General features: G+C 31.2%; 1 protein-coding gene and 3 non-coding genes across 4 annotated transcripts; all 4 read right to left on the reverse strand.

Moving 5' to 3' along the window:
- TRNAI-AAU lies at positions 3,306-3,379 on the reverse strand. The gene has a single exon. It is a non-coding gene; the product is annotated as a tRNA-Ile (tRNA).
- TRNAI-AAU lies at positions 6,097-6,170 on the reverse strand. Its single transcript has one exon. It is a non-coding gene; the product is annotated as a tRNA-Ile (tRNA).
- On the reverse strand, positions 6,840-6,913 carry TRNAI-AAU. The gene has a single exon. It is a non-coding gene; the product is annotated as a tRNA-Ile (tRNA).
- LOC105176846 (transcription factor PAR2) lies at positions 10,859-11,797 on the reverse strand. Its single transcript, XM_011099779.2, has one exon. The coding sequence runs from the start codon at positions 11,706-11,708 to the stop codon at positions 11,274-11,276; it is 435 nt and encodes a 144-aa protein (XP_011098081.1). The 5' UTR covers positions 11,709-11,797; the 3' UTR covers positions 10,859-11,273.

The raw sequence follows: 23,820 nt of genomic DNA on the forward strand, positions 1-23,820 counted from the left end.
CGACGCTCTAACCAACTGAGCTAATAGGCCTTCGATGCCCCCCATGAATTTGTAACATCATTGCAACAAAGTCCAGCTGAAGAGTATTGCCTAGATTTTTTAAAATATATTTAAACTTATTTTAGATATTAACAAATTAGAAAAATAACATGACATTTGAAATTCTTTTTGTTTGCCCTTGTATATTTTCTATCCTATATATTTCTAATTCTATATTTCATTTGAATTATTTGATTAGTTATGCAAAACAATTTAATTAATAAGATTAATATAATATGACATGTCATAATAGTTGTTAACCCGTGACTATCACAAGGGTGAATTTAAGGGGTCACACACTTTGCTAGAGAAGGTCATCTTCTTGATTCGATTATTCAATGGTTGAATTAGTTTATGGTTAATGGGAATAATTCAGTAAATATTTAATTCAAGTGTTCAATTATAGATGTAGAATATTAACAAAAATAGTTAGTAGTTCTTTACCTCAATTAATTTAATGGGGTTAAATTAATTGTATAGTATATAAATAGATTATGATGCCCCATATACCTTTCATTGACTAAACTCACAAGTATAGCACATCAGCTCAACTCTCTACGAGCCTAACAGGCCCATCAGTAAGGAGGAAAGACTCACAGGCTTACCTGCTATGGTACTGAGCTGGTAGACCCAAGAATTAAGCTCATTTCAGCCGGACACTACATCATAAAATTGGACGGACACGTCATATAACTTGCCAATAAATTTGGAAATATCATCCTAAAATATCTACTGGTGGTTTCTAGTAGATTGACGAACTGGGAATCTACAAGTAACCAATTCCTCATTGATTTTCTGGAGTGTATAGCAAGATTTCGTCCACCTAATTTATCTCACTCAAACTAAGTCCAAATAACACATGTTGTTTTTTAAATAATAGCCAACTCAAAGGACTTTCAAATGGTTTAAAACTCTCCTCAACATCTTTCTTACGTTGCTATGTACACACCTATAAATAGAGGTCTTGTGCAGTTATTTTGTCACATAAATGCTCATTTATTCTCTCCATTTTCTCCCGATTTTTAGGCTATTTGGAGCCTATATTTTGCACTCTACATGAATATATACTATCTATCATTATTCTACACCATTACTCGTATATTAATTCAAGTTTCTTTTATTATTTTTTAGAACAACTTTTTATTGACTTAAGCATTAGAGTGGTAATCTTTGTTTTTCAGGGCTAGTCCCCATTGAACTTTGGAATTTTCTTCAAAATCCTTCAACCTTGTGGTGTGCCAAAAAACTGGCACGCATCAGATTAAATTAGAAAACTTTTATCAAAACAAGCTCAAGAAAAGTAATGTTAAATTGTCCTTTACTAATTTTGTAGAAAAAATTAATTATCAAATTTTTTGAAATTTTATTAGAATCAACTAAATGGGATTTAATATTTTTCATGCACCAAACCCTAAATATTTTGTAGGCCAAAACAAAAAAAAATAATAAAAATAGCATAATGGTCCATGCAGATCTTGAACTTGCGACTTTCGCATTATTAGCACAATGCTCTAACCAACTGAGCTAATAGGCCTTCAATAGCACCCTTGAATTTGTAACATAATTGCAACATATTCTAGCTAAACCTAACATATCAATATGAAATTTGTTCGAATATTGCCTAGATTTTTAAAATTATCTTTAAACTTAGTTTAGATATTAAAAAAATTAGAAAAATATCCAAAACAATATAATTAGTAAGATTAATTTTTGACAAGTCATAATAGTTGTTAACCTGTGACTATCACAAGGGTGAATTTAAGGGGTCACACACTTTGCCTGAGAATGTCTTCTTCTTGATTCGATTATTCAATTGTTGAATTAATTTATGATTAATGGGAATAATTCAACAAATATTAAATTCAAGTGTTCAATTAATTGTGTAATATATAAATAGATTATGATGCTCCTTAAATCTTTCATTGACTAAGCCCACAAGCATAGTACATTAACTCATCTGGCTATGAGTCCAACAGGCCCATCAACAGAGAGAAAAAGCTCACAGGCTTACCTATCATCCATTTGGCCTTGCTGCTTTACAACATATGTACCCTGTGAAGAGGTTCTCCACTCTTTGCAGAGTGGGTTGGGTGGTGCTGGATACAGAGCTCTCACACGCTTAGATCACCACCGAAATAAGCATTATGCTCGCGTCGGTACTGTGTATACCAAGTCTTTATATCCACGTGGTTCTCTCGAACTTTGGCTGGGTAGAGGGCGATTTCTCAATCCCTACCTATGTGGTCTCATCTTAGATCTACTAAGGTCTGAGATATTAAGGAAAAAACCCTTCACGTCATGATAGGCGCATGGTCCAAGACCTCAAAGAAAAGGACCTCGCTTCATCACTGCATACGAAATGAAAAGAACTAAAGTAAGAGCTCGTGAACCAACAAGACTTTACTGAGCTGGTAGACGCAACAATTAAGCTCATTTCGGCCTGACACTACATCATATAACTGGAGACACGTCATATAACTTGTCACAAAATTAGGACACGTCATCTTAAAATATCTATAGGTGGTTCCTAGTAGATTGACCACAAATGAACTGAGAATCTACTAGTAATCAATTCCTCCTCGATTTCTCGAGTACATAGCAAGATTCAATTCACCCAATGTATCTCAGTCAAACTAACTCCAAATCACAAATGTTATTTTTGGAATAATGAACAACTCAAGGGCTTTCAAATGGCATAAGACTCTCCACAACAACTTTCGTACGTTGCTCTGTATAGACCTATAAATGGAGGTCTTGTGCAGTCGTTTTGTAACATCAGTGCTCACTCTAAAACTGTCACTTATTCTCTCCATTTTCTCCCGATTTTTAGGCTATTTGAAGCCTATATTTTGCACTCTACATAAATATATACTATTTATCATTATTCTACACTATTACTCGCACTTTAATTCAAGTTTTCTTTATTCTTTTTCAGAATAAGTTTTACTGATTAAGCATCAGAGTGGTAATCTTTGTTTTTTAGCGATAGTCCCCATTGATCTTCGAATTTTTTTTAAAATCCTTCAACCTTGTGGTGTGACAAAAAATCTGACATGCATCAGATTAAATTAGAAACTTTTGATCAAAACATGCTCAAGAAAAGTAATGTTAAATTGTCCTTAACAAATTTTATAGAAAAAATTAGTTTATTGATTTTTTTTGAAATAATATTAGAATCAACTAAATGGGAATTAATATTTTGCATGCACCAAATCCTAAATATTTTGTAGGACAAAATAAAAAAAAAGTAATAAAAAATAACATAATGGCCCATGCAGGTCTTGAACTTGCGACCTTTGCGTTATTAGCACAACGCTCTAACCAACTGAGCTAATAGGCCTTCAATCCCCCACCCATGAATTTGTAACATAATTGGAACAAATCCTAACTCAACCTAACATATCAATAATGAAATTTGTTCGATTATTGCCTCGATTTTTAAAATTATATTTAAACTTAGTTTAGATATTAACAAATTAGAAAAATATCAAAACAATTTAATTAGTAAGATTAGTGTAATTTGACAAGTCATAATAGTTGTTAACCCGTGACTATCACAAGGGTGAATCTAAGCGGTCACAAGCTTTGCCGGAGAAGGTCATCTTCTTGATTCGATTATTCAATGGTTGAATTAATTTATGATAAATGGGAATAATTCAACAAATATTTAATTCAAATGTTCATTAAAGATGTAGAATATTAACTAAAATAGTTAATAGTTCTTGACCTCAATTAATTTAATAGTGTTAAATTAATTATGTAATATATAAATAGATTATGATGCCCCTTAAACCTTTCATGTACTAAGCCCACAAGCATAGCATTAGCTCATCTGGCTATGAGTCCAACAGGCCCATAAATAGGGAGGAAAGGCTCACAGGCTTACCTGCTACTTTACTGAGCTGGTAGACCCAAGAACTAAGCTCATTTCTGCCAGACACTACATCATATAACTGGACAGACACGTCATATAATTTGCCAATAAATTAGGACACGTTATCCTAAAATATCTACAGGTGGTTTCTAGTTGATTGACGATAAATGAAATGGGAATCTACAAGTAACCATTTCCTCCTTGATTTTCTGGAGTTCATAGCAAGATTCTGTCCATCTAATGTATCTCAGTCAACCTATGTCCAAATCACAAATGTTAATTTTGGAATAATAGCCAACTCAAAGGACTTTCAAATGGCATAAGACTCTCCTCAACAACTTTCGTACATACCTTTGTACACACCTATAAGTGGAGGCCTTGTGCAGTCATTTTATAACATCAACACTCACTCTAAACTCTCACTTATTCTCTCCATTTTCTCCCAATTTTTAGGCTGTTTGGAGCCTATATTTTCCATTCTACATGAATACATACTATTTACCATTATTCTACAACATTACTAGCACTTTAGTTCAAGTTTCTTTTATTCTTTATTAGAAAAACTTTTACTAACTCAACCATCAGAGTGGTAATCTTTGTTTTTCAGATTAGTCCCCATTGATCTTCGAATTTTTTTTTTAAATCCTTCAATCTTGTGGTGCTACCAAAATCTGGCATGCATGATATTAAATTAGAAAATTTTTACCCAAAACATGCTCAAGAAAAGTAATGTCAAATTATCCTTTATTAATTTTATAGAAAAAATTAATTAATGAATTTTTTGAAATTTTATTAGAATCAACTAAATGGGATTTAATATTTTTCATGCACCAGATCCTAAATATTTTGTAGGATAAAATTAAAAAAAATAATAAAAATAACATAATTGCCCATGCAGGTCTCAAATCTGCGACCTTCGCGTTATTAGCACGACACTCTAACCAACTAAGCTAATAGGCCTTCAATGCCCCCCATGAATTTGTAGTATAATTGGAACAAATCCTAACTCAATCTAACATATCAATAATGAAATTTATTCAAATATTGCCTAGATTTTTAAAATTATATTTAAACTTAATTTAGATCTAAATAGATTAGAAAAATATCCAAAACAATTTAATTAATAAGATTAATTTAATTTGATAAGTCATAATAGTTGTTAACCCGTGACCATCACAAGGGTGAATTTAAGGGGTCATACACTTTGCTGGAGAAGGTAATCTTCTTGATTCGATTATTCAATGGTTGAATTAATATATGATTAATGGAAATAATTCAACAAATATTTAATTCAAGTATTCAATTAAAGATGTAGAATATTAACTAAAATAGCTAATAGTTCTCGACTTTAATTAATTTAAAATGGTTAAATTAATTGTGTAATATATAAATAGATTACAATACCCCTTAAGCTATTTATGGACTAAGCCCGCAAGCAAAACACATTATGTCACCTGGCTATGAGCCCAGCAGGCCCATAAACAAGGAGCAAAGGCCCACAGGCTTAGCTGCATTTTAACTGAGCTAGCAGATCCAAGAAACAAACTTATTCCAACAGAACACTACATCATATAACTGGACGGATACGACATATAACTTGCCAACACATCAGGACACGTCATCCTAAAATATCTCCTGGCGATTCCTAGTAGATTGACGACAAATGAGCTGGCACGAGAAACCAATTCCTCCTGGATTTTCTACCGTATATGGCAAGATTCAATACACCTAACGTATCTCAATCAATCTAGTCGAAATCACAAATGATTTTTTTTCTGAATAATAGCAAACTCAAAATGTTTTCAATTGTCATAAAACTCTCCTCAACAACTTCCTTGCCCTGCTTTGTACCTACCTTTAAATTGAGGCATTGTGCAGTCATTTTGTAATATCAACCCTCACTCTAAAACTCTCACTTATTATCGCCATTTTCTCTCGATTTTTAGGCTATTTGGGCTAGTCCCCATTATTCTAGTACGCATCACATTAAATTAGAAATTTTTTATCAAAACAAGCTCAAGAAAAGTAATGTTAAATTGTCCTTTACTAATTTTACAGAAAACATTAATTAATGAATTTTTTGAAACCTTAATAGAATCAACTAAATGGGATTTAATATTTTTCTTGCACCAGACCCTAATTATTTTGTACAAAATAAAAAAAAAGTAATAAAAATAAAATAATGGCCCATGCAGGTCTCGAACCTGCGACCTTCGCGTTATTAGCACAACGCTCTAACCAACTGAGCTAATAGGCCTTCGATGCCCCCCATGAATTTGTAACATCATTGCAACAAAGTCTAGCTGAAGATATTGCCTAGATTTTTTAAATTATATTTAAACTTATTTTAGATATTAACAAATTAGAAAAATAACATGACATTTGAAATTCTTTTTGTTTGCCCTTCTATATTTAGATGATTGTGCCTACCTATAAATAGATGATTGTGCAGTCATTTTGTAATATCAACGCTCACTCTAAAACTCTCACTTATTCTCTCCAATTTTCTTTCAATTTTATTTGGAGCCTATATTTTATACTCTACATTAATATATACTATTTATCATTATTCTACACCATTACTCTCACTTTAATTCAAGTTTCTGTTATTCTTTTTTAGAATAACTTTTACTGACTTAAGCATCGCAGTGATAATCTTTATTTTTCTGGGCTAGTCCCAATTGTTCATAGGACTTTTCTTGAAAATCCTTTGACCTTGTGGTGTGACAAAAAATCTATACACATCACATTAAATTAGAAATTTTTTATCAAAACAAGCTCAAGAAAAGTAATGTTAAATTGTCCTTTACTAATTTTACAGAAAACATTAATTAATGAATTTTTTGAAACCTTAATAGAATCAACTAAATGGGATTTAATATTTTTTTTCACCCGACCCCAATTTTTTTGTATAAAAATAAAATAATGGCCCATGCAGGTCTCGAACCTGCGACCTTCGCGTTATTAGCACAACGCTCTAACCAACTGAGCTAATAGGCCTTCGATGCCCACATTGCAACAAAGTCTAGCTGAAGAATATTGCCTAGATTTTTAAAATTATATTTAAACTTAGTTTAGATATTAACAAATTAGAAGAATAACATGACATTTGAAATTTTTTTTGTTACACTTCTATATTTTCTATCCTATATATTTCTAATTTTCATTTGAATATTTGATTAGTTATCCAAAAAAAATTTAATTAGTAAGATTAATTTAATTTGACAAGTCAAATTAGTTGTTAACCCGTGACTATCACAAGGGTGAATTTAAGGAGTCACACACTTTGCCAGAGAAGGTCATCTTCTTGATTCGATTATTTAATTGTTGAATTAATTTATGATTAATGAAAATAATTCAACAAATATTTAATTCAAGTGTTCAATTAAGGATGTAAAATATTAACTAAAATAGTTAATAGTTCTTTACCTCAATTAATTTAATGGGGTTAAATTAATTGTGTAATATATAAATAGATTATGATGCCCCTTATATGTACTAAGCCCACAAGCATAGCACATTAGCTCAGCTCTCTATGAGCCCAACAGGAGGGAAAGGCTCACATACTTACCCCCTGTACAGTACTAGCAGACCCAAGAATTAAGCTCATTTCAGCCGGACACTACATCATATAACTGGACGGACACGTCATATAACTTGTCAACAAATTAGGAAACATCATCAAAAAATATCTACAGTTGGTTCCTAGTAGATTGACGACAAATGAACTGGGATTCTACAATTAACCAATTCCTCCTTGCTTTTTGGAGTACATAGCAAGATTCTATCTACCTAATGTATCTCAGTGAAACTAAGTCCAAATTACAAATGTTGTTTCTTGAATAATAGCCAACTAAAAGGACTTTCAATTGGTTTAAAACTCTCCTCAACAACTTTCGTACTTTGCTCTATACACATCTATAAATAGAGGTCTTGTGCAGTTATTTTGTCACATCAATGCTCACTCTAAAACTCTCACTTATTCTCTCCATTTTCTCCCGATTTTTAGGCTATTTGCAACTTATATTTTGCACTCTACATGAATACATATTATTGATCATTATTCTACACCATTACTCGCACTTTAATTGATGTTTCTTTTATTTTTTTTAAAATAACTTTACTGACATAAGTATTAGAGTGGTAATCTTTGTTTTTCAGGCAAGTCCCCATTGAACTTTGGATTTTTCTTCAAAATCCTTCAAGTTTGTGGTGTGCCAGAAAACTGGCACGCATCAGATTAAATTAGAAAATTTTTATCAAATCAAGCTCAAGAAAAGTACTGTTAAATTGTACTTTACTAATTTTCTAGAAAAAAATTAATTAATAATTTTTTTGAAATTTTATTAGAATCAACTAAATGGGATTTAATATTTTCATGCACCAAAAACCTAAATATTTTTTAGGCTAAAAAAAAAAGGTGATAAAAATAACATAATGGCCCATGCAGGTCTCGAACCTGCAACCTTCAGGTTATTAGCACCATGCGATAACCAATTGAGCTAATAAGCCTTCAATGCCCATTAAGAATTTGTAGTATAATTGGAACAAGTCCCAACTCAATTTAACATACAATAATGAAATTTGTTCGAATATTGCCTAGATTTTTAAAATTATTTTTAAACTTAGTTTAGATCTTAACAAATTAGAAAAATATCCAAAATAATTTAATTAGTAAGATTAATTTAATTTGACAAGTCATAATAGTTGTTAACCCGTGACTACCACAAGGGTGAATTCAAGGGGTCTTACACTTTGCCGGAGAAGGTCATCTTCTTGATTCGATTATTTACTGGTTGAATTAATTTATGATTAACGGGAATAATTCATCAAATATTTAATTCAAGTGTTCAATTAAAGATGTAGAATATTGACTAAAATTGTTAATAGTTCTTGACCTCAATTAATTTAATATGGTTAAACTAATTGTGTAATATGTAAATAGATTATGATGCCCTTAAATCTTTTATAGACTAAGCACACAAGCAAAGCACATCAGCTCAGCTGGCTGTGAGCCCAGCAGGACTATCAGTAGGGAACAAAGGCCCGCAAGCTTACCTGCTACTTTACTGAGATGGTAGACCCAAGAAACAAACTGATTCCAACTAAAACTACATCATATAACTGGACGAACACGTCGTATAGGTTTTCAAAACATCAGGACACGCCATCCTAAAATATCTCCAGGTGATTCCTCAACAACTTCCGTACCCTATTCTGTACACATGTATAAATAGGGACCTTGTGCAGTCATTTGGTTATTATTTCCATTTTCTCTCAATGTTTAGGCTATTTTGAGCTTGTATTTTGCACTCTATATGAATGTATACTATTTATCATTACTCTACTCAATTATTGTCTTTTTAATTCAAGTTTCCTTTATTCTTTTTTAATATAATTTTTATTGACTTAAGAATCGGGGTGATAATCTTTTTCTTTTTTTTTTTTTTTATAGGAATAGTCCCATTGATCTTAGAATTTTCTTGAATATCCTTCGACCTTATGGTATGACCAAAAATCTGGTAGACATTAAATTAAATTAGAAAATTTTTATCAATAGAAGCTCAAGAATTGCAATGTTAAATTGTACTTGACTAATTTTATAGAAAAAATTAATTAATGAATTTTTTGAAACCTTATTAGAATCAACTAAATGGGATTTAATATTTTCCATGCACCAAGCTCTAAATATTTTGTAGGTCAAAAAATCAAAAGAAAGTAATAAAAATAACACAATGGTCCCCATGCAGGTCTTGAACCTACAACTTCGTGTTATTAGTACGACACTCTGATCAACTGAGCTAATAAGCCCTTAATAACCCCATGAATGAGCTAGAGATTAAAACGTACATAGTTAAAATAAAAATAAATGATAGTGATAAGATAAATAATATTTCTGAACAAATAATACAAAATCCTCTGACATTTGAAGTTGTTTAAGATAAATGCAAATTGAATTAATATCCTGATCTTGAAGCTAGAATTTTATATGCATAAGTACTAATTTTGAAAATAAAATATTGCTTAGATGATTGTATAGATAAAAATAAATTTATTTTTAATTTAAACTCATGAGGTTTCTAACTAGTGAGATTTTTTTCTTAGTAATTAAAAATTATAAAATTATCAAACATTAGTATTCAATCAAAATTCACTTAATTGTGGTCAACCATCGTTTTGCTACACATATATAGATATGGTGTATATCATATATACATATATGTATAAAATGTGCATATGTTTGATTTATACTCAAATATAATACATATGAGTAATATTTTTAATAAACTAAAACAATGATATACAATAATTTGTACTTGTACAGTATACAAAAAGTAACTAATATTTTAATCTTTTAACATTTTAAAGCCTAAAAATACACAAAATAATTTAATAATATAGTATTTGTTTATTTGCTTTTAGATTGGTTTGAGTAATATTACTCAAGTCCGTGATATTACTCTACCTTTTCTATCGCATCAATGGCTAAAACAGAAAGGTAGATATCCATCCTAATTCTTTGTTTATTTGCTTTTAGATCGCTCTGAGTGATATTACTCGAGCCCGTGATAGATCATAATAAAGAGATGATTTAAATTCCACTAGGCACTAGACCGATCTGAGGAGAATTGTACGTGATTATATACATTTATCTTAAATATGAAAATATTTTATCCAAACTAACTTCAGTCTTCTGGATACCTAAATTACTAGATTTCTTCCTGTTGCCTGTTTTTCAAATTTAGTTTTATCCCAAAATTTTTCAATACAAATAATAAGGTATATAGTATGATAATTTAATTCCATCCCATATTTTATTCATCATTAAAATTTATCCCAATTTAATTCTAAATATAGGGAATTTCAAGAACAAGAAAAAATAATTTATGAACATATGAATCTATCAAATATTTAAAATGCCCTTTTCAAATAAAAAAATCTCAATAAACTCAAATGTTCAATATGTAAGGAAAATAATCATTTCCACAATATTGAGCATTCATTCAAATAACATTTCTACAACATTGCTTCAACATATTACCTAATTTACCATGAACTAAACCACTAACCCATTAATCTCCTCTCCTTAGAAAATATATTCAAATCTAACACTCAACTTGAACTAAATGTAAAAAAAAAAAAATAAAAACAAAAGGAGATAGAAACAGAGAGGGGGGAAAAAGACTAAAGCTAAGAAATCCCTTACCCCTCATTTTTATTTTCTGAGAAAGAAAATTCTAAAAAAAATAATTCAAAAAAACAAATCAAAAGTGGAAAAAGGGAGAAATCAAATAAATTTAAAAAAAAAAAAAAGAAAAAACAGTTCAGCATGTAAATATATATATACATATTATTATAATCAGCCACCAAGCTTTCTTTTCTCCATGTCAGAACCTTCAACAAAGGCAGCAAGAAATCTCAAGGCTTTCACCTGCCACTCCAGGGCCAATATATACTCCGCCGTCTCTTCAAACAGCGTCTCCACCGCAAGCCTGTCGCCTCCGGGCACTATTTTCTGCAACGCCGCTATCTTCCTCTCCACCTCCGCTTTCTCATCCTTTAATTCTTCACCGCCGGCGCCATTACAGCACCCCTCCTTCGGCATCTTCCTCGAATGGGTTCTCCTCCTCCTGCCCTTTCCACGGCGGAAGACGACCGCTGGGGGCTGTTGTACTGCCGCATTCATGTCATGGCTCGTTTCCGGCGGCTTCTCCCTGTCCATTTCTTGGTTTCTTGATAATGTGGGAGCGTCCTCTCGGTCTACGGCGTAAGCAGCAGTGTTGGAACAGTCCATGAAGAGAGAGAGAGAGAGAGGGGGGGGTGGTGAGAAGAATGGAGGAGGGAAGTGGTGTTAAATTATTGTAATGGCGTTCTAGAAATGTCAATGCCAACGAAGGTGGGGGCTACCTAAGCTTTGGGCTTTGGTTTCCCGACCTCCCCTCCATCACGGATTTCTTTCTTGGAATTATTGATCTACGGTCTTGATTCCATCACCGTTCACCAAAAATGCTAATGAGTGTTTTTCTTAAAATTTATCTATATACTAGTATTAAAAATATATATATATATATATATGCATACTCACAAATAACGGTTGACGAGAGATTATATCAATTTTTGTAAACTTAAAAATATTTTTCAACAAATAAGATAATTAATTTATTTAATTTTTTAAATTTTATATTAATTGATAAATTAATTTTTTATTTTCTTTTCTTTTTTATGAAATGAATTGGTTTATGTATTACATGAAAAATTATTTATTATATGCATGCAAGAACGACAGTACAATAGTTAGTACTAATAATAAAAAAACAAAAATCAGTTTTCATTCACAAATGATGGTTTATAACATTGCTGCATTAATAATTTTATTGCGTCGATAATACCCTTAAAATGATTTTCTTTTTATTTTTCTCTTTTAATGTGATTTGTTGACTTACATATTTTATTCTTATTTGTATATAACATATTTTAAAATATAAAAAAATATTTATTATATACACGTAAAAATAATGTGTCACGACGGCTAATATAATGATAAAATAGAGAAAGGATTAGTTTCTTTTTCATAAGTTTAGAAATTGAGTTATTATTTTTTATTTAAAAATTAAATAGTTATATGATTCTTTATGGGTAAAAATTTTGCTTGTCTCCCAATATTCGAATCCAACTTTAATTTTTTTTAATCCCTTTTAAATTAGTCTTTTGAAAAAAAAGGGTAAATTTGTACTTTCAACTACTATAATAATAAAATAGAAGAAAATGACGAAATAAAGTTATCATTATAAATAATTAATAACACCTTTACAATAATAATTTAATAACAACAGTAATATCAATTATATATTGTCACTAAATTATCGCTATAAATATATCATTAATTATTTATAGTAGTAATTTTTACAAAATAATAGTCCATCATTAAAGTTATCCTTCAAAGTTAAATATAAATATTGGGGACTAAAATTCAAAAACTGATTTAATGCATCTCTAATTCAAAAAATTAATAAACATGTTTAAAAAAATCAAAAAAATGAAAATTTTCTCTAAAAAAAATGAATTTATACTCATATTTACGAGACTCGATTAAACTCATAATTTTTACTTACGGAATTTTAACTTGACAAATCGAACCGATAAAGCGTAACTCAATTAGTGAAATTGAGGCCCCATGACTTCAGAATTATGGGTTTGAACCTTATCAATGCGTGAGATGTTATTCTACTTTAATAATAAAATTAATTAAATATAATTATTTGATATAGATAATTAATATAAATTATTGATAACTATTAGATTATAAATATTTAATAATTATTCTTATAATCAATTATGTTTAAAAAATATTAGTTTTTCATTTTTACTTTAAAAAAACAAAAACATTGGGGGTGGGGGAGGGGGTGGTAACGGGACGGAGTTGGGAGGTGGGGTAGCGGGAACCGGATAGGGTCGCAGGTTGTAAAGTGGAGGGCCCACGGGGGCTCCTAAAAAACAAAGGAGGAAAAGGGCACATGTGATCACATGAATTTCTTGTAGCTACACAGCCCCCCATGTGCTTCCCCCTCACACCTTTGCACATTTACTCCCATGACTATGATTATCAACATGCCACATATCTAGGGGCCACGTGTTCTTTTGCCCCAATCGCCACCATCTTGAGCCCCACAACTCACCATCCACGGCTATTGGTTCGTGTCCCATCAAATATATAGATATTTATCTTATTTTATTTTATATAAGTTGTTATAATTTAGAGATAACTACACTCTTCTTTCCCAAAATATAGTGTAATAACACATAGATTTCTTGTTATTTAAGAATTCACATCTATAGCACCCTTAAGGTTTGCTTCCCTCTAACAAATAAGTTCCTCCATTTTTGCTGATGATAATAAAAAAATCAGACAAAAGTTTATATTTACCCCCCAATTGACTTATTACAGAACAAATAAATCTTTTTGTGATCAAATTACCCTTATATGTCTTAACGCATTAAGGTACAGCTTCACCGTTATAAGGGTAGTTTAGCCCAAAAAAAATTATTTGACCTGTAATAAGTCAATCAATGGTAAATATTCATTTTTATTCAATTTTTCCGTTCTTTCTACCATACTATCTATCACTTATCAACAATTTCAGTGAACTTTGACTAACATATAGACTTATTTATTAGGTAGAAGCAAATTTCAGTGGTGTTAGATGTAATTTTTTACACCATGGAGGGTCTACATGTCATTACACCAAACCTCAAGGTAAGGAAGTATAATGTTCCCTATAATGTATTTATAGTAATATTAATATATTGGTTGAATCGAGAGTTACTATAATTTATTCTTTATTATTTTTAATATATTAATATTTTGATTGAATTGATATAATTTTTTTTTTAAAAAAAAAAACTACCCTTGACTCTCCTTCCATCATTTCAAATCCTTTTTTTTTTTTTTAAATTTTCAAATTAATGAATTATTATGTCATGTATTATAGTATTGATCATGCTCTGATTTATAGTGTAAGCATATTGTTATTTGATGCCTTATTTTATGATTGGTATTAGGATAGTTTTAAAAGTTTGTTTTCTTTCAATTTTTGGTTTTAAAGAGCATTTTGAGAGTGTTAATTTGAGAGCATCGTCTCTATCTCTAAATTTGAATTAAAAGTTAAAAGCACTTTTAAGGGGTGAGTTTAGCTACTTTATTTTGTAATTATATTATTCTTGTTACAATTATTTTTATTTAAAACTTATCGCTTTGATTTATTTATTAGATTTGCATATACGGAGTCGATATAGAAATTTTCAAATAAGTTTAATGATTAAACACTGTGAAAATTATATAATTTTACGATGTTATAAATTTTATATTTTACTCGCTACATTATTTGATATTAATGCATATTGGAGTCTAGCAGCATCATAAAAATGTTGAAGGAATATCTGAGGATTCTAAGATTTTCTTGAGGCTGGAATTAGCACTCCAATATTTAAATTAATAATAATTTTGATGAGGATAAACGAAGAATATAGAGACGTGCAGAATGCTATGAAAACTAGAGGTGCGACAGGTTCAGTGAGCTAAGTGGACTGACATAAGTAAACTCAAGTGAAATTCGAGCTATTGAGTGAAAGTAACTTTTTCGACATACTTGCACTTTTTATATAGAAAAGACGGATGAGACAATTTGGGTAGTTTAGCATGATCTTGATATTCTCATATTCTTAGAAAAATCTCCTTTCATATTAGTACATTAGTTCAGTTGCATGTCATGTCATCCACATCCTATGCGAGCACTGTAGTATCAATAGAAAAATCACCTATTTAGGGGAAAGTCTGTTACCTGTTCGGGCCCATCCTGGCTTTATCCTTAATCCAACTAGTATGATTATCCGTGTTGATGTGTACTCCAGGATGACATACCATCCGAGGTAAAATTGATGTTGAAGTGTTAGTCGAGCTAGTTGGTTACCAGCGGGCAGCAAGTGGACTTAGGTTGGCTCGGTTTTGCCAATAAGTGTCAGTTGGGTTGAAGATCTTATTTTTTATCATTAACGTTGTGTACTCTGACTGCTGATTGTATCTTAATTTTACTGGAAAATTTTAATTAACGAGACCGGATAATTCCATTGGGAGTTGAAAAATGAATACCATATGTATCACTTGTTGTGATTAATTAATGAGAAAGTAAATTTTTGTATGGTCATGTAAATTATATTGTTCCACATTATTGAACAATAATAATTAATATGTAGCTATGGAACGTTATTTAATTAAACATTAAGTTTTTTATTAGTATTTTATATCTTGAAATATAAATTTTATAGTCATTTCTAAATATTTTACTACAAAATATACAAATAAAATAAATTATATTGACAAAATGACGAGCTAAATGTTATATAATCCTAAGTGTATCCTTTTAACATATGGGAGAAACAATTTTTAATCAAAGATGCTTATCTTACAAAACAAATTAACTTTTTGCGACACCTATAATATAATTACGGCTTAGAAATCATGTTAAATCAATACTGTTAACTACGATCAAACAAAATCAATTCGAAAACTTGAATTATTTACGACGGTTTATTAATATTTATCATGGTTTTTAACTATAGTCAAAATATTTGCTATGATTTTGACCATGACTAATATTTTGATATCACTAGCAAAACAACGACTAATAACCCGTGCAATGATCAATTTATGTTGACCATTATTTTTTTCTTTGATTATAATAATTAACCGTAATAACAATCGTATTTTTTTAGTTACTCGTAGTTAATTTTTATCTATTTCTCACTAATTTTTACAAATAAATTCCATGTTGTTACTACTTCCAACTTTCTCCAAAATAAATGTAATAGCACTATCCCTCCCAAACAAATTCTTAAATGAGTAGCATTTATTTTAATTGATTATTGTAAAGTTCATAGTACTCAATTTATGATGTTCCCCATTTAATTAAAAAAATATATAAGGTTTTTTCTACTTCTAATTATTACACCAAAAACTAAATTATTGATTTAAATAAGAAAGTTATGTTAGAAATTAAATTTTGAAATGTCCCAAGAAAATAGGATTATAAATTTCAAATGCGAGGGCATTTTTCTTTTTTGCTGCTGATTTCATATATTAAATGTTTTTCTTTATCTAGGATGCTCATATTTTCAAATATTATTTTATACTTATTTTAACATGAGAATTATATCTATTTAATATTATTAGTATACAATATCATACTAATATTTTGTATATTTACTCCAATTTATATAAAGCAAGTATAACATATCATTTGAATATTTTTTTCTGTGGGGTAAAATTTAGGATTAATTCAATTTATTATATTAGCTAAATTATTTTAATATTAAAAAAATTATCAAAAATATAACAATTGTAAAAGTATTAGCACAAATAAAGTCCAGGACTTGACAATAATTTTCTTTATTGTTTTTAAATATATAGTCCACATCTACGACTCCAAGTCATGATCCGCATCCACGACTCCGAATCATGATTAAAATTGGTGGAGAACTACTCATTTCGTATTATTATTTTAATTAATTAGAAAATTAGTTTTTATATGTATAATATTATTTTCATTTTAATTAAAAAATACTAATTTTATGTTGCAGCATTATAAAAATTAAAGGAATGACAGTAATAAAATTTCCACATTTTGATCTATTTATTTTTATATAATAATTAACATTCAATCAACTTCCACAATCAATTAATTTTCTAGCTACAAGTTCCATTATATCTGTTCATGAATTCAGAAACGCATTTTTTAAAATATGTTGTTGATTTTAGTATCAAGTTTTTTTTCATAGCTATTAAATTATTTTTTTTGTAGTGTAATTTTTTATTCAAATCAACTTATTTAAGCAATTCAAAAGCATAAATAAAAGACATACTGTTTTCAATAATAAGTTGATAAGTGTTTATTTTCAATATTTAATAAACACCTTTTGGCTTATTGAATATTGCATCGGATTGTTCGATTCGATCTTTTACCATATTAATCGATTTTTTTTTTAAAAAACAAATCCTACATATTAATATATAAACGTATAATCTTTTATTTATTAAATCTACATATATAAGTATAATATCTAATTTCTTAAGATTTCGATTAGGTACATTATGGTATACCAACACTAATATGGTACCAAATATTGAATTTTACCAAAATTGATTATCGAATATTAAATTAAAATTTTCAATTCAATATTCAGTACGTATTAAAATTTTTGTAATGATTCGATTAAATCAATTTATCGAACTATGCACGCTCTATATAGGGAGGCATTGGTGATTGCAGTTGAGAAAGATGTGGGGTGGTGTTTCCAAGGAGGGGACAGGAGTCGGCGGTGTGGGGGATGAGTGAGTGATGTTCATGTGATGATCCAAATCTCCTTCATTTGCTGCTACTATTCAACATTTATTTATTATTGTTTTCGAGGGAACATTTATTTATTGGAAGTTCAAACTTTCTTGGATCAATTGCCTCTTTCATTGGTTGTAGTGATTGATTCTCGTGACAGGAGATTAAGTATATGATGTAAAGTCAAAATGAAATTAAAATTTAATTACTCATTAATTACTCATATCATACTTGTGATGAATTTATGAATGGGATAATTGCACTTCTCTTTTTTGAAGTTTAGTATAATTATATATAGATTTTTTATGATTTGAAAAATTATGTTTAGCACTCGTAAGATTTGTTTCTAACAAATAAGTCCATCCATTAATTAAAATTTATTGAACGTGTTTATATTAACTAAAAAATGAAAAAAAATTATATTTAATTTCGATTGAGTTATTATTGATTTATTGTTTTTTTGATCAAATTTTTCTCATATGTTTTTACGTATTAATACGTATGAGAAGGTATATTTTCATCGTTATAAGGTAGTTTAGTCAAAAAAATTATTTGATCTAGTCAGTGATAAGTCAACTGGGGGTAAATTTAATTTTCATTCAGTTTTTTTTTGCTAATATCAGCAAATTCAGTGATTTTTTACGAACGCGAGGATTTATTTTGTTAGATGGAAATAAACTTCATGGTGCTAGATGTAATTTTCATACCATATAAATTCATGTGTAATTACACCAAACCTCAAGAGGAGGTGTGCAATTATTCCTTTATTAATTGAACCTTTCCAAATCTGATTTGGCAAATTTTATGACACGTGAAATCGCATTAATGATGGAAGACAGCCGTAGAAAAAATTGTCAAAAATGTTAGGATTAATATTTTTTTTAAAAAAAATACTTTTATTAATTTTTAATTTTAATAAATTACTATTTGAATGACAACATTCAAGATATGACCATCTCTTGCCAAATCCAAGGTAAGACAAATATATGCATTTAATTGTCGTGATTCCTCAAGTCCAAGGTCTTACCGTACTATCGAAGTTTAGGAGTTCTTGTTATACCAATCAAGCCTCAAAGGCTTGCATACCATGAGTCCCCTTGCGTTAGTTCAGTCAACTTGACGACCTTGTCAACCACCCACTAAAATTATAAAAACGACCCACGTTTGTCGTCGATGAAACGCGATACTCATCCAATTAGTGCAAGTCTCGATAAGACGCTGGATGTCCATTTCGAGGTCCTTGACTTGGAATATTTCAGACCCATCTTCAGGAGTTTAGTTTCATAGTTTCCATCCAATATGCAACCTAACTACCATGATTGTTCATTTGGTGTGTAGATTTTTTTGTGATATTAAATATGTAATGAAGGAGCAAGCACAACAAATATAAACACCATAGAACGAATACTTGCTTTATTCATTTCATAAATATTACATTACAACAAAATTATCAAAACAGATTACATCAAGGCTAATCGAATTGGTTTCTAATCACCTATTCTATCAATCTCTTACTTGATCTAGAGTCAATCACTCATAGTTTTCAAGCACATATCCACAAGATGCTGAGAATGAGCAATATGTGACACAAACTTGGTCAATGGATCAATGTATTTGCCGTATTTTCTATTAATGTGTCTTCATCTGTTCGAAGGTTACCTCTACCCGCCATCTCTCTAAATAGATGGTAGGGTCTAAGAATATCTTGGACCAGTGATGAGATTTTGGTTCCTTAGCTTGCATAATCAAGGTGTTGTTATCACAGAGGATAACTATGTTAGGCACTACATCTAACTTGGATGTAGTTTTTCATCCGAACCACTTGATTAGCTGCTTTCGAACCAGCTATGTATTTAGTTTTCGTAATGGAATCAACTGCTATATTCTTATTGGAACTTCTCCAAGCAACCACACCATCATTAAGCTTGAATATAGACCCTGATTAAGATTTGGCATTATCCTCAGCCGATTAGAAGCTAGCATCACTATAACCTTTCAATATGAACTCTCCACCATTGTAAATCAAGAACAAATCTTTAGTCATTTTCAGGTACTTAAGTATGATTTTGAGTATAGCTCAATGTGCCTTCCTGACACATGCATGATATCTATTCTTTACACTCAAATCGAAGGCGACATTGGGCTTAGTATATTGCACAACATACTGTAGGCTGTGCACAACTAATGCATAGGGGATATCTAACATCCTTTGAAGCTCAGGAGACTGTTTCTTGGACATATTAACTCCATGCCTCATCGGAAGGAATTCTCATTTGGAGTTTTCAATCTTGAATCTCTTCAATACTTTCTTCAAATACGAAGGTTTAGGTCATTGCTAACATCCTTCTATATCTATCATGGAAGATCTTGATGCCAAGGATGTAGGAAGCCTCACCCAAATCCTTCATGGAGAATTGAGTGGACAACCATGCTTTAGTAACACCTAACATCTTGACATCATTTCTAATGAGCAAGATGTCGTCCATGTAAAGCATGAGGAATGCAATTGAGCCCCCACTAACCTTCTTGTATATACAAGGGTCAAAGTTATTTTTGAGAAAATCATAACCCCGTATGATTTCATCAAAATGTATATTCCAACTTCGAGAAGTTTATTTGAGGCTATAATGGACCTTTAGGACAACAAACCTTCTATTTCTCCAATACTTGTGAAACCTTCTAGTTGATCCATATGGATCTCTTCCTTAACATAATTGTTAAGAATGATAGTTTTCATATCCAACTGTCATATTTTATAATTATACCATGCTGCTACGACAAGTATTATCTGAATGGACTAGGCCATGGTTATGGGCGAATAGGTTTCCCTAAAGTTGATCTTAGGATGCTGAGTGTATCCTTTTGCCACAAGCTTGAACTTGAAGATTGCTACTTCCTCATCAGCTCCAAGCATACATTTGTTGACCCATTCACACACAATAGGCTTAATACCTTTAGGTGGATCTACTAAGGTCCAAACCTCATTGAACTCAGAAAGTCAATTTTGGATTTCATGACCTCAAGCCATTTTTCCAAATCGATGTCCGGCATTGCTTGTTTGAATATCTTTGCATCATTATCTAACTGACCGGTCAAACCCATGAACTAATACCTCTCTAGTTGATGGGGGTACTCTTGCTGACGTTCGGAGGCTAGGAATATTATTAGTGGGAAAAGTAGACGCAAATGATGTCGCTATATCTCATTGAGGTATTGCCATAATTTGATTACTTAAGGAGCAACTTCTAACATTGCGTCTCGTGAGATAAAAACCTTTTGCTTAGAGGGATCATAAAAATACACTGCAGTTTCCTTTGAATAACCAACAAGCCTGCGCTAATTAGATCTCAAGTCCAGGTTGTCTCTACTAGCCTCTTGATGTATGTAAGGCATCCCCACACTCTTAAGTACTTGTAGGACGTAGATTTGCCATACCATATCTGATATAGCATCTGGGCCCTAGTCTTAGAATGTGTTGTGTTCAACAACTTGGTCTTTGTCTCAAAAGCACAGCCCTTAGTGATAAGGGCAATTTGGTAAAATTCATCATGGATCGGACCATGTCAAACAAGGTCCGATTCTTCCTTTCAGAGACGCATTAAAGTTGTGTCATTCTCAAAGGAGCCCATTAAAAGAGAATTCCATTCTCTTTTAAACAATCTAAGAATTTATCACATAAATACTTGCGACCTCAGTCCGACCGAAGGACTTTAATTTGGTGATCAGTTTGGTTATCAACTTCTAGTTTGGGCTCTTTAAATGTAGCCTCAAATTTGTACCTTATTAAAACATTATAATACCGTGAGTGATCATCGGTTAAGATTATGAAGTAGGAGAACCCTTCTCTGGCATGTGTATTTAGTAGCCCATAAACATTTAAGTGGATCAATTCAATAGATACTGCCAAGCGTGCTTTGTCAAAAAAATGGCTTCTTGGTCATTTTCCCTTTTAGACAAGCCTTGCAGGCTAGTAGGTTGTTCAAATTATCTATTTCTAAATTCTTTAAGTCAACCAACCTCCTAATCCTATATTGAAAGATATGACGTAGTCTTGCATGCCACAATTGGTACGTTTTCTTGATTATCAATTTTACGTTTGTCTTGAGTAGTCATGAGCAAATCAAATTGTTGGAGAATATAAAGACCGTTATTAAGATGACCCAGCAGATGAGAAGATCCATCTTTCATCAAATACAAAGAGTTTTTATTGATAAAAAATTTAGGACCACTATTTCTAACAATGGGATGGAAATGATACTTTTTGTCATGTTAAGTACATAATAACATTCTTCCATTCAATCCTAACATGATCACTAATGACTAAGTTAAACTATCCCTACAGCTTCAACAACATGGCCTTACCATCACCAAGTCTCAGGGTCACCTCATCTTTACTTAGCCTTCTGCTTCTTTTCAACACCTGCAAGTCATTGCAATTTAAGCCCCAGAACTGGTATCAATACCCAAGAAATAGTGTTAGTAATTATATTGACCTTAATAACAAACATACCTGCATTGGGGAGGAGCTTAGGGTACTCTCTCTTCCATTAGCCTTTTTCCTTACAATACATGCAGACACCATTTATCCTTGATGCCTACTACCAACCTTCCTTTTTTCGTTTTGCCCATACCCACTAGGATAGGAGCTTTCTAAGCACTAGCAGCAGCTTTTGCCTTACCATTCTTCCTCTTTAAGCATCAGGTCCTCTTACCTTTTGCTTTAGAGGTTGAAGCTTTTCCAACCAATATCGTCGATCCAGACCTTTTGGTCGTTGCCTCATACTAGACCAACATGTAGATAAGTTCATTAATGAACTTCTCAAGCCCGTTCATCTTGAAATTTATAATGAAAAGGGAGGAAGTCGCTGGAGGATCACATCTATTTACGTATCATTATCAAGCCCATCTTGAAGATCTTCGACTTTTTCCACAAAGGAAAATATCTTGATCACATGCTCTTGTACAGAGGACTCTTCAAGTCATCTTGGTCCCGAAGAATACTTTAGTTGTGTATATTTAATATGCCTATCTGAAACCGCATAAACCTCTTTTGTACTACGCATTATTGTAGGGACATTATCTAGCCTTTCGTATTACTTCTAGATCTCATTCGACATGGATGCCACTATGATTCTGCGGACCTTACGATGGTCCTCCTACTATTTCTCAAACGTCCAATGTTCTTCTGGCGCGAACTCTTCCATCATGGTTAGAGGATAAGATTTTCTAGAAGATAAGTCTGATTTTGAAATCGAGCACAATCTCAGATTCCTTAGCGAAATATTATAATTCATTCCATCAAATTTGCTAGTCTCTGTTACCATAGCTAATGGGTTCTTAAACATCTACATTAGAAAATGTGAAGTAGAAATTAGCAAACAGATTTTAATACTTAATTCAAATTATGACTTGGTCTTTAGCTATAACCCTCTAAATATTTCTATGAAAGCCCAGCACTCTCAAGTGGGTGTTTTGAAAAATTATTTTCAGGTAGGCCTAGGGTCCACTGCAATTCTTCATGTCTGGCTTTTACCATTCACACAAAAAAAGCTTTGTGGAGGGTAATCATTACCATTATCATCCAATAAATTATTTGGATTCCAAGCAAATCATATTACTTAGTAGTATGTCGGATCCATCAACCAAATCGTATCTCAACTGTCACCCCCCATGACTTGTGAGACCGAAAAATATGAGCTCAATCCTTTGTTCTTAACAATACAACAATTTTCTTTCATTTCAAATGTGCCACAACTCGTGAAATCAGATTTTGGTGAAAGCAACTTCCTCACTACATTGCTATGAATTGAAGGCTTGGAATTTCATAAACCATTTGTTAATTCCATTTTGAACCTAATATTTACTTTGATCATCCAAGTGAAAGTTCATATTTAGTTTTGAACGAGACATCATCAGTTAATATGTTGCATGCATATAAATATCATCACACGCAAAAATTAAAAGTCTAGCACACCCCTATTGGATGGTCAAAAGCCCAATCTTAGCGACCTATTGAGTCCG

This window comes from Sesamum indicum, linkage group LG14, assembly GCF_000512975.1.
Source record: "Sesamum indicum cultivar Zhongzhi No. 13 linkage group LG14, S_indicum_v1.0, whole genome shotgun sequence".
Taxonomy (NCBI): Eukaryota; Viridiplantae; Streptophyta; class Magnoliopsida; order Lamiales; family Pedaliaceae; genus Sesamum; species Sesamum indicum.

Excerpts from the sequence above, each read along its gene's own strand:
- LOC105176846 (XM_011099779.2), bottom strand. The coding sequence starts at position 11,708 with ATGGACTGTTCCAACACTGCTGCTTACGCCGTAGACCGAGAGGACGCT.